Source organism: Vollenhovia emeryi, unplaced genomic scaffold, assembly GCF_000949405.1.
Source record: "Vollenhovia emeryi isolate VEMERY1.0 unplaced genomic scaffold, V.emery_V1.0 DF939130.1, whole genome shotgun sequence".
Classification (NCBI taxonomy): Eukaryota; Metazoa; Arthropoda; class Insecta; order Hymenoptera; family Formicidae; genus Vollenhovia; species Vollenhovia emeryi.
The window spans coordinates 656610-668684 of record NW_011967236.1 but is presented as its reverse complement, the minus strand read 5'-3'; the positions used below and the strand labels follow the sequence as shown (position 1 = coordinate 668684).

The window sequence follows — 12075 nt, the reverse complement described above, 5'->3', positions numbered from 1 at the left end:
ACTCGCGAGACGGACGCGTACTCCGAGATCGGTACCACACGACGCCCAACGCGACACATCACTCGCGAGACGGACGCGTACTCCGAGATCGGTGCGTATCCCAGGCCGGACGCGTTAACCTCGTATTCGCGCGACGACGCGGCACTTCGCGAGGCACCGCCGGGATCCTTTCGCGCGTCACCGTTGACTCGACGCACACACGACACGCGACGCGCCATATTACTCGCGAGACGGACGCGTACTCCGAGATCGGTACCACACGACGCCCAACGCGACACATCACTCGCGAGACGGACGCGTACTCCGAGATCGGTGCGTATCCCAGGCCGGACGCGTTGGCCTCGTATTCGCGCGACGACGCGGCACTTCGCGAGGCACCGCCGGGATCCTTTCGCGCGTCACCGTTGACTCTCGCACTGGAAGCGCGGCAGAAAACGCGGGAGCCGACTCGCGATTCTAGAAGCTGCCGATGGCGGTTCCTCGCTGCTTGAGACATTTTGAATCGCGATCGTAGGATGTTAGTCGCGGCGAGCCAATCAGCGGCCGAGTTCCGTAACGGTCAAGCGTCCCCTTTGTGCGCATGCTCAATCTGCATTGCGCATGACCGAGTAATGGCGCGAAAATATGAAAGGGAAAACGGATAAAGGCTCGATTGCAATATTTACAATAGAGTCCAATCCCTTTAGATGCGTTAAATGTGCAATTAGACCTTGCGAAAAATTAATGAATAACAGAAAAATACGAATAAAATAAACGGGATAATTATTTAAAGCAGAAATCAATTTAGAAATGTTTAAAAAATGATAGAAATAGTCATATAAAGGAGTTATTATTTTCATAATGTAAAAATAAGGTTAAAAAACATATTCGATGTATGTTAGACATAGTCGTCCATATAATGAATGTGATAATTTCATACGGGTTTACGGATATCAGCAACTAGGAGAAATATCGAGACACATGCTAGAAATTAAATTCGAAACTTGCTGATTTATTATTTATCTTTATTTCGCAAACTATTTGAATCACGTAATTCATTTGAATCCATGTGAATTCCATAGTAGCTACTGAAGTGTCGTTTTCTTACCGTGAATGCACTCGTTAAATACATTTACTTCTAATGTACACGATCAATGTTAATGTATAATTCTATGTAAAAAATATGATATATAAATACCGTTTAAATAGTCAGAGATAACAGTAACAATAAATTTACTTATAATATAAATTATGCTACGCCTTATACCTTATGTATACTATATCTTCATCATTGTCATTAATACTTTAGACTCTACGTATAATATGTGTTACATCCATGTACTTTGTCTCTGTATTTTGCTACAATATTCGTCATGCGCTAAGTGAATTACAATAATGGCAATCGTCACGTCTTTTTAAGGTAACATTTCAACATATGAAGGAAATGCTTTCTTCTTCTGAGAGATTCCAGAAAGACGATCTTCTTTTTACCTTAATTAATCTATATTAATCACGCATTAATTAAACAATATTACGAATATTAAAATTTATTTAAAGGAACGAAGCACTGGGACGTAACAATATTATTTTAATAATACTTTATGAGGATTTACGTAACGACTGGAAAAAAATGTATTATAATTTATGACTTTCTTATATCGTGGTTTAGTATACATTGATTCAATAGGATCACTAAAACATGGCTGTTGACATCAGACATAAAAAATCTATTGGTGTATTATATGTATAAGCACTCTCCTCTTTCATGCCAAGTTAACTAAAGTATGGTCGCGTAATAATTAATAAAATATCTAATTAGTACAAATCGGGACATTCAATTTAATATAAAAATTTAGAACACGATGTTTTTACGCCCAATTTCACCAAAAATACGGTAGCATCAAGCCGATTACATAAAATTACCGATAATTACCGATAAAGTATTACAGCAAGTCCAATAAAAAAATCTTTCTTCAGAATATGTCTTTCGCTCTATCGTAAACTTTACTCAGCAGCATAAGATCTGGAATTCTAACGAAGCCGCTTTCACTTCTACATTGCACCAACTAGCCAGTTATTATCAGTGATATTGCCAGTAATAGAAGTCTAATAAGGTGGTGGTTGATGCTGGTAGGAATGTTGCGGCGGTTGACTCAAGTGTCTTTGTAGATGCGTCACGAGTTGAGGCGTTGGTTGTTGGCCACCACCAGCACCTTGCTGCTGCTGCTGCTGCTGTTGAGCGGCCTGCTGCTGCTGCTGCTGTGCCTGTTGCTGCTGCTGCTGCATGGCCAACATCTGTTGCCTCATACGCTGCTGATTGATCGCTTGTTGCTATATAAAAGCAAAGAGAATTAATTAACGATAATTCGCCAATTCTTTATCGCGCTTCCGCGATATATCTTTCAGAGGCATACCTGTTGCTGGAATGCCTGCTGATTTTGCTGCAAGTTGACATTAGCCGTGCCTACCCCTGTCACACCTACCGCACCTGGTTTTCCAGCGGATTGTCGGTACGGAGGAGCAGGTTGGTTCTGAACACCACCACCCATTGGTCCCATTGCATTCATTGTTACGTTTGGTGCCTGAATGAATAAGATGTATTTTTTAATAGTTATTAAATTTGAAATACAATTATTACGTCTATTTCATGTTTTAATGATAATAACGTTATCTTATATCAGTCACAGATAGAAAGTATAGAAGTAAGAACTGTGATACAACAATGAATTTTCTTCTAAAGAACACTAGCAACAAACAACAAACAACAGTTAGTAGGAAAGTTAATTGGGAAAAATGAAAGTATCAAGTCGCATTGCTGATGTCAAATTGATGAAAAACTTTCGAATGACACTTCTGTAAAATTTAAATTTGATGGCTTAGCGCAGTTTACTTCCGAGGCATTAAATAAAAATTAGAAAGTGTAGTATAAAAATAATGGGCCAAATTAAGTTTAATGTTAGATATATTAAGAATATATTCTGAAACACACCTGTAAATATGGCGGCCTCGCAGCGCCAGGCTGCATTCTTTGTTGCGGCATATATTCCTGTCCCCTTTGCGGACCCATCATTTGCTGCTGATTAGGGAACATCATATTTTGTTGTTGATTCAAGATGCCTTGTTGCTGCTGCTGCTGCTGTTGTTGCTGCTGTTGAAGTAACTGCTGCTGCTGCTGCTGCTGCTGCGTTTGCTGTGGTGTCTGCTGCTGTTGTTGCTGCTGCTGCTGCTGTATCATTTGTTGCCCACCGTATCCCGCATAATTTTGATTCATACCTGCAGAAGAAAAGTTATTTAAAGGCTTCTATTTACGGTCAATTCGTCTTAAATACTTTTTGAAACACTTCTCAGTCAGCAAAAGGATCTGTATAGCATTCGTACGGATTATTTTTTGGCTAAATAGTTTTTGTACTCGAGATGACCATAAATATAAGAACAAGCCTTGGTGTGCACTCAGTGTGTGCACTAGTGCAAGATGCCAAATTCGCTATAAGACTTAAAACTAATTGATTACTAGAAAATATTCGGAAGAAAATTAAACAGTAATTACGACACTGCTTCTTTCTGCTAAATTCTTGGCTGTTCAGTATACTGAGACTTTTTCTAATTTATACCTTGTTGAATTCCAGCGTATATCCCTTGCTGCTGCTGCTGTTGCTGCTGCTGCTGCTGCGCCGCAAACATGCCTTGTTGTGGATTTATGCCAGGAGCTCCGTGCTGCGCTCTCAATTGCTGCCTGATGAATTGATGCCTCTGCATTCCTTGGAACGCGCCGGGCCCGGCAACCGGCGTGGCGTTCGGCGGTTGTTGCTGCGAGCCCATGAATTGATTAGACGGCAATCGTAAGCGTAACATATTGGACAGAGCCTGTTTGGACTGATTGTTCATCCCCGGTCTCTCGTAGCGCGGTCCGCCGACCGGTGCAGGCGGCAACTGTTGACCATATCCGTACTGCTGCGCGGGTGTGTGAGTTTGCTGATTACTGTACCATTGCTGTTGGGGTTGTGGGGGTTGTCCAGTGAACATTCCAGGCTGTTGCGCAACAGGCGCTTGTTGATTACCGAATGCCATTTGTTGCAATTGAGATGGCGGTTGCTGTTAATTACAAAAGGAAAGAAATGTAACGACGACGGCTTTGCGCTTCCCCGTTATGTCATCGAACAGTTAAGCTCACCTGCATCTGCTGCGATATAGGTGTTGTAGGCGTAGCGGCACCTTTCGTTCGTCTGTTATGTCGCTTATTTTTCATAGCTTTTCCTTTACCATTAGTATTCGCATTACCGACTCCGGCGCTACCGACACTACCGCCGACTCGACCTGGCGAATCGATGCTCATTGGAGTGTCGGCTTTGCCAGGCTCCGACTCCTTCTTGTCCGGCTCCAGATCTTCCGGTGGCAACGGAGGTGGATCCAGATAATGGCTGGCCGAACGATTTTGACTGTGCGTGTGATAGCGCAACAGTTTGTACGCGTTCTGATACGTGAGCGGTTTGCGTTCCAGTCGGACAGCTCGGAACCAAGCCCAGGAAAGCGGCGCAGGATTTTTATGTCCTTCTAAGATTTCCCACGCCGACACTCTTTGAGAATCGCATACTTGCAGCCCCTAAATTTAAATGTAACACGTTATACACTTTTGCACGTTGTTAACTCTACGTTTTTCAGCAATAACAGACGAAAATACTACTCTAAATATTGCATAGAAAGTGAAACAAATACTTTTCGAAAAATCAACTCAAATGTACCTGCTTCTTGTCGATGCTGTCGAATCCAGCGATCTTGTTGCCCTTAGTGTCGGTCAGACATCCAACGGGTTCGCACGTAATAACTTCCATAGACAGCTTCGGTAGCGGTAGAAGTTGTCTTACGAAACGAATGCTCGAGGAATTTCTGTCGCCCAGTTCTTTCTTCAATTTTTTCATTAGATTTTGGTAGTGCTTTTTATTCTCGTCTTTCTCGGATTGCGAATCTGACACTAGCGTGGAGTGAATTAGCGTTGCCAGCATATCTATCACGGTGGTAAATAACTCTGCATTATTATTCAAGTCTATAACACCGTAGCTGACCAACTGAACCAGCAGAATCGCCCAGTCTGTTGTAGCAGTCGTGTTTCTTTGTATCGTATCGAACACACCTCCAACGAGGCTGAATCTTAACTGTAACGCGTCTTGTAACACCTCTCTGGTCTTAGGATCTTCGGAACCGATGTGCTTCTCCTCCTTGCTAGTATTTAAAAATTGCGAGAGTTGCGAATGTAGAGACGTCAGTAAACCCTCTCTTTGATCATCCTGACCTTTCAGACACGTAAGTACAAGCGACAGAAATGGCTGGTGATTGAACAGCGAAGGCGACTTGGATCTACCTCTCTCGCGACCTGCTGTTTTCGACCAATTACCCGACTCTAACACCTGCCCCGCCACTTTTAGCACTCTGCCCTGCACTGCACTCGGCAGCTTGGAAACCAATGGAGCCACTAACCATATGGAACCCGACCTTTTATCAGGTTTATTACTTAAGGTATTGTTCAACTGAAAAACGTCGATCGCAGCCTTCGCGACTGTGTCCAACCATTGAGAAAGTTCACTGGAGCCTGGCGCGAATTGCTTGTACATAAGCTGCAAATCCAGCCAGGACATCCTTAGACTCCATTGCTCCAAATTCTCCAAGATATTCGTAATATGTGTCTTCTGATCGATGAAGGCTTCGGTTGGTGTTTCGGGATAGCAGATCATGTGTAACAATTTTTGGGCTTGCCGTGGCGTAAGCATATTGTCCAGCAGCATGTCCTGATGACAAAGCTCCTCCGGATTTTGTAAGCATCTCTCCAGCACCCATTCTTGGCTGCAGATCTGACGCAAAACGTGATGGGCGAAGTCGGAAAACCCCTTGACGTTTTCCGTCGTCATGCCGGCGCTGCTACTGGACGACGACATGGCCAGGTCGAGGCCAAGATCATCGCCGCCTCCTAAGATATCGCTGGTTCCCAAAATATGGCTAATTGACAGTTCGCCGGGTCCGCTACTGCTCACGCCAACTCCGACTCCGACGCTGGCCGGACCACCTCCTTTACTGGAATGACTCAAGGGTATATCGACTTTCTTCGGTGGCTGCTTGGCGGCCGTGGCATCTCCCACGACTAATATAGCCTTCAGCACCGCGAGCACCGGCCCTACTCTTATGTTATTATGCGCGGCTGCCAACAAGTGTCTATCGCAACTCAATTTTATGCTATAACCCCTTGAGTTTCCACTTGGAAGCGGATGAGGACTCGTACTGACCGAATACAAAGCCGGCTGCGGACACTCAACAGTTTTGAAAAGTCTCAGTAACAAATGGCAAGTCAAACGTGCACCTGCTTCCACTTCGATATCAATGTCCCCGCGACCGTCGTTGCAAGTTTTTACCAAGGATGGTAGTGCTATGTGCACGACAAAATCTTCCAAGGAGAAACAGTGCCTTGCTGTAAGTACAATAATAAGCTGTTAATAAATTAACAAACGTGACATATTTAATAAATGCAAAATGTATCTCACTTACCAATTAGAATTGAGGTAAATATAGCTAGAGAATTGTGTATACTTAAATCCTGTACGTCAACTTGATTTAACACGTCGATGTAGAAAGCTGAGCTATTGGAGGAGCAACAAAGTGCCATAAGTACTCCCAGCCATTCAGCATTGAGAGCATTGCAACAGGCAGTCAATTCTGCGCAAGTTATAGCAATATCGTTCAGTTTATCGTTATCCGTCTCGCTGCAAACCGCAACAATCGCGTTACAAACGAAACTATAACGATTGGCCGGAGTCTCATTCAACTGTCTCGCCCATTGCGGTTCAATCTTTCCGCCCCTTCGCGGACTGGTGAAGACATCCACCATAAATTGCGAGTTGTAAACGTGACTCGAAGGCGTCGGCTGCAACGTACTGTAGAGAGCAGCTCGTATTTTCGGATACGCGTTGCTAAACGCCTCCACCCCGTGCGATTTCGTCTTCAAGAGAGAACAGGTCGAATATAAGTCATATAAATGCGCTAACACGCATCGTTCGGCGGAACTACAGTCGCTCGGATTTGACACGTGTTTCACCACTTTGCAGAGTAAATCAAATACCGCTGTCGTCTGCTCGGGTGACACTGTAACATTTTTTTATATTAATGTACGTAGAAAACTTCTAAACATACGTGTGAGATAACGATTAAGACTTACACAATAAACAGCAGTGATATCTTCTTAACACGCCAACTACGTATAAACTTAGATTTGTAGTGTAACTTCGAACCAATTGACTATTTCTAACTGTTAATTGTGCCTCCACTTCCGGCAACTCTTTCAGGATTTGTATACAAACGTCAATTAGGCCGTATATATTTAATGCCAGCTCCATCAGATCGAAGAGAAAGGCTACGTGTTCGTGAACTGGCAAGTAAGATGAGCCAGCTAGTGCAAACGTGTTCAACATCTCTATCACTTGCGTTGCACACTGCCACGTTACGACATGCTGATCGAAATAACTTAGATTTTGAAACTTCATAGTGACGGCCTCAAAATTGAATTCACTTCGAGAATGTTTCTTTACTTTGCCCCCTTCGGCAACGTCAATACTGAATTTCTTGCCAAACAATTTACACACTTCTTTAGTCATTTTTTTAACAACGTGCCTGGCCTCGTCTCTGACACGTCCAACACCATAAAGTAACACATGCCGCTGATTGCAATCGTGCTGACTACACGTCTCGTCCTGTAGACACATATCAATAGATTAAATGATATTTATAAATTGTATGTGGAAGAATTTGACAATATTTAATATTACGGCAAATGTTTAAAATCTGCATCTAACGATCCCGTCAAAATTTACAAGATACTCGTTTAAATCATTTGATAGAAAAATATATTTAAAAAATTACTTGTGGCAGAGGAAAGTGAGTGGTGTACAATAAATGTCTGCTGTGACTCGACGGCATTTTGGAATCGAGACTTTCATGACCGCCGTGGCCGGTCAGCGCATCCTCTTTAGGGCTATCTGGCGCGTCCATGCTATTTTGTTGATCTTCTTTAATGTGCTGCAATATCTTATCTAAATCGTCGTCGATTTTACTATCATCATAATCCATAGTACGTCCATGATCCGGCACTTCCAATTTGGTCGACTTTAAATCTATACCCGGGAAGAGACTGTCTTCATCGATCGGCTCTCTATTGCTAGGTGTTCCGGGTTTGCTAGCTACGGGACCTAATTAAAGTAAAATAATTTCACAATTAATTAAACAAATTTATCAAACTTTCTAAGATACAATCTCAAATTACAATTATATCTTTACAAACGACTGAAATAATTAAATAATTTGAATTCTTTTATATACATATCTCTTTACCTTGTATAAGATCACCTCTCGAAATAAGAGTGCACATGTACGCATCGTGCGAGAAAACGTCATGCCTTATCAATTCTGAGAACAGGTGGACTAAATTTGTAAATTGAGCCTTAGATTGAGTCGAGGTATTATCGAGCACCGGCGCGTCCACGTCCAAGAATTTCATAAGCAACGGTTGGAAGATCGGAAGCACAGGCGGACTCCCATTGCTACACGTGCTGTCCTTGTCGTCGTTATCGTTAGTCTCGCCAGTAGCTTCGCTCTGCCTCTTCTCGAGAAGTTTGGCAACCGCCATCGCCCTATGTTCCCCCCAACGTTCGGCACTCACAGCCCACTCGCACAGAATTTCAACTACCGCTGAATCCTGCTGCGGATTGTACTCCGTTTTCGCGTCGCGCTCGCTAGAATTGTCTTTCGGAGGTGGCGTGAAGATTTTTGCGTACAGGGTGTCGAGCGAATTGGAGGCGTCCATTTTGTCAAAACTGTGCCGGTCTAGGGCGTCCAATGCGGCTAACACCTTGGTAGTGGTCGTCCCAGCGCTGCTCTGCTGCCACTTGTCGCACGACCATCTACCTTCCGCTGCCTGGGATCGAGCCCTTATGTTTTCCTGCGCGACCCGCAGCTGTTTCATCGTAGGATTGCCAGAACTCGCGGGTGGACACGGCAAAGCTGCTGGCGGACATGGCAAGTAGTCTAGAGGCGATCCATTCAACACTGACGGTGCCTTTCCCTCGCCAACACTGTTCCAGACCAACGCAGTGGGACACTCCAATGTTATGACCTGAAAAATTCGATTAATCTCTTATGTCCATTTCTACCAATAAAGTTCAACTGTGATTTCAGTTTAAAATACTTTTTCCTAGTTTCTGGAATTGGAGAAAGATACAAACTTAGTTGAACCGGAATTAAAATCAATCTGCACTGATGGAAATGGGCATTAATCACGCAATACTATCGATGTGACAAATTCTTATTTCTTAGAACAAGACTATTTTTTACCTGTATTATAGTGGCTAAACTGTAAATTATATCTCTGTGGTGTGCGCAAGTCAAGTAATCGTTGAAAGCAACTGTCAGGAGATTCAATGGTCCTTGGACAGCGACAGTAGTGTCCTTGTTACCATTGGCTTCGTTCTTAGCGACGGACGGACTCTGCGGACTGCTGTTGCTCTCAACATTATTGCACATGTGCGCCAGTTTACGGCAGCACAAGTATGCCAGTCGCCTGGCCAGCAGCTCGGACTGTATAAACTCCTCCAGGTATTGCAGAGCCAACGGCAATAGGAGCTTCAATATGCCGTCTTCCGAGGGAGAGGACCTAATCTTATCCAGCAATTCGAGGATCCACTGTAGCAATTCTTGCCTGTCCAACAGGCCTTCCTCAAACATATATTTGGCCAATTGTATACAGTAATGCCATTGCTTGAGCGCCAGCTTGTGCTCCTCGTTCATCGTACTGCCTGTCGTCGACTGACCGCTCGAAGTAGGTGTGGGTGGTTGATTATTGGCGGAGCCGTTGCTTGCGTTATTGCTCGCGCTGCTATTAGTAACACCATTATTGTTGCTATTGTTGTTGCTGCTGCTGCTAGTGTTGTTGCTGCTAGCGTTGTTGTTGTTGCTGCTGCTGCCGCTGCTACTGTTGTTGTTGTTACTGCTGCTGCTACCGCTGTTGTTCGTCCCGGTAGTCCCGTTGCTGTTGCAGGAACTGTTTGTTGTGCTATTATTGTTACTGGTGCTAGCCGCATGATTGCCCATATGATAGTACTCCTGCAGTTTGGACAACTGATCCTTCAGAAATTTTATGAGGGTGCCCGTCCACTCTGCCAGAGAAGAACAATCACATCTTTATGGCAGTCTTCGAGATAGAAAAATATATAATAAAACTCGTAAGTCAGTATTACTTTTGGCCTTTGTTCTATTGTTTGTATTTGTACAAAACGAGCATGTTGTTACTGTCTTAGGATTCATAAGGCTCTGACGCAAAATTACAATTCAAAATAATAAAGGATGCAGGAGCCAAGACAGGATGTTAGTGCCTAAATGATTCTAATTTTTTAATTGTAAAAAGTTTACCTCAGCCAGGGTTCGAACCTGGACCTCCCTCTAGACCGCCCTAGACCTAGACGTCCGTCTAGAGGCCTTGGCTGAGGTAAATTTTTGCAATAACTTTAAGAATTAGAATCGTTTAGACACTAACATTCTGTCTTGGCTCATATGTCCTTTATTCCTGCAAAATGAGAAAGATATATTTTAATTACGATAAAAAGGATATAATTTTGAATAATTTAGTAAATGTACTACACTAATATCAATATACATTTGTTATCTCTGCATTTTTCTCAATTTCATTAGAATCAACGACAGCTTTCCGACAAAGTAAAATTGTGACCGTTACCTGTGGTCGGGTCGGGCAGCTGACGCTTCTTTATCTTGGCCTCCGAGACCGCGACCGTGTAAGCCGAGCTGAGCTTGATGAACCAAGCCGCCCGGAGCATCGGCACCTGATACTCGCAGAGCATCATGAAGATCTCCTCCTTCTTATTGAAATTCGGCGCCTTCTTTGCAAGAGCGACCAGGGGTTTGCTGCCCGAGAGATCCTTGAACCAGGCCTCGATGCCGTTCTTGGTCCTGGCGGTCACCGGCCAGAAGTTGTCCTTGGGATTGATCTGCTGCCTCTTCCTGCCGGTGTCGGGCATCGTCGCGAGCTCCTCCTTCTTGGCGAGGATCGCGTTGAAGTACGCGCCGACCTTGGCGGCGGTGACGTTGTAGTTCCTGCCCGTGCCGGACTCATCCGTCAGCTGGGTCGTGGTGGCCATGAAGCCATGTTTGACGTTGGTCAGCGACAGCTCGTCCTCCTTCTGCTTGAGCTCCTGCGGGTAGACATCCGGGGGACCCAGCCTCGGCCTCTTGAGCGGCCTCTTCTCGTACAGTATTCCCATCATGGTACAATTGGACGCGAGGGGGTACGGTCGTTAAGAGACGCCGATCGCGGGCATCGCCGGGCCGACGCGGACGCGGACGCGAACCGGGCCCGTGCTTCGGGCCCCGTGTCAGTTGAACGAGCACGCGCAACGTCCGTCTGCCGACGTCGCAGTCTCTATTTACATTTGCGCGTAATCATCACGATGACAATGGCATTCGCTTCGCAATCAACACTGCCAATGTCACCGCGCCACCGCGGCATAGTGCATCGCCGAGGTGCGCGCGTGCATGACCGATGGTTTCCAAGTTCAGCGGGAGCGAGATGATCTACATTATTGCACCGCTCGCTCGTCTCTCCTATCAGTTTTCTTACCCTCGATATCTACGAACGCGCGCGTATACAGATACGACTTATCTCGCAGGAAGAACCACAGCTGTTTCTGGTATTCCAGACCGTCCCCAGCTGGGTGTCCACATTCAGTCCGATTCATAAGGTCTATTCGCGTCGCATGCCTGTAGTAGGAGTCTGGACAGAAATATCATTCATTTCATTGGTTTCGACAAAATATGGCAGAACCAATAAGATGTCTCGCATTTGTACACTGATGCGTCAAGCCTCGTCTACATAGAAGTCGTAAAGTCGTAGTCGTAAGAATAGTCGACTATGATTGGTCAATTCTTATGTGTCTGACGGAATTGACCAATCGCAGTCGATTATTCTTACGACTACGACCATTGTAGACAGAACCGAGAATCATTGTAGCGGAGGCTTTAGTCCCAGTCTACAATAGAGATTTAAGCCCTAAG

General features: G+C 44.6%; 1 protein-coding gene across 1 annotated transcript; it reads right to left on the bottom strand.

Moving 5' to 3' along the window:
- Positions 1-970: 970 nt before the first annotated feature.
- LOC105568298 (mediator of RNA polymerase II transcription subunit 12) lies at positions 971-11843 on the bottom strand. The gene is made up of 12 exons (XM_012023846.1): positions 10742-11843; positions 9346-10166; positions 8347-9127; positions 7879-8204; positions 7178-7709; positions 6511-7104; positions 4719-6433; positions 4151-4579; positions 3591-4071; positions 2969-3252; positions 2394-2561; positions 971-2310 (listed from the first exon to the last, which is right to left on the bottom strand). Exons 1-12 carry the CDS (start codon positions 11286-11288, stop codon positions 2086-2088), a joined length of 6903 nt encoding a protein of 2300 aa, XP_011879236.1. The 5' UTR covers positions 11289-11843; the 3' UTR covers positions 971-2085.
- Positions 11844-12075: the final 232 nt, after the last annotated feature.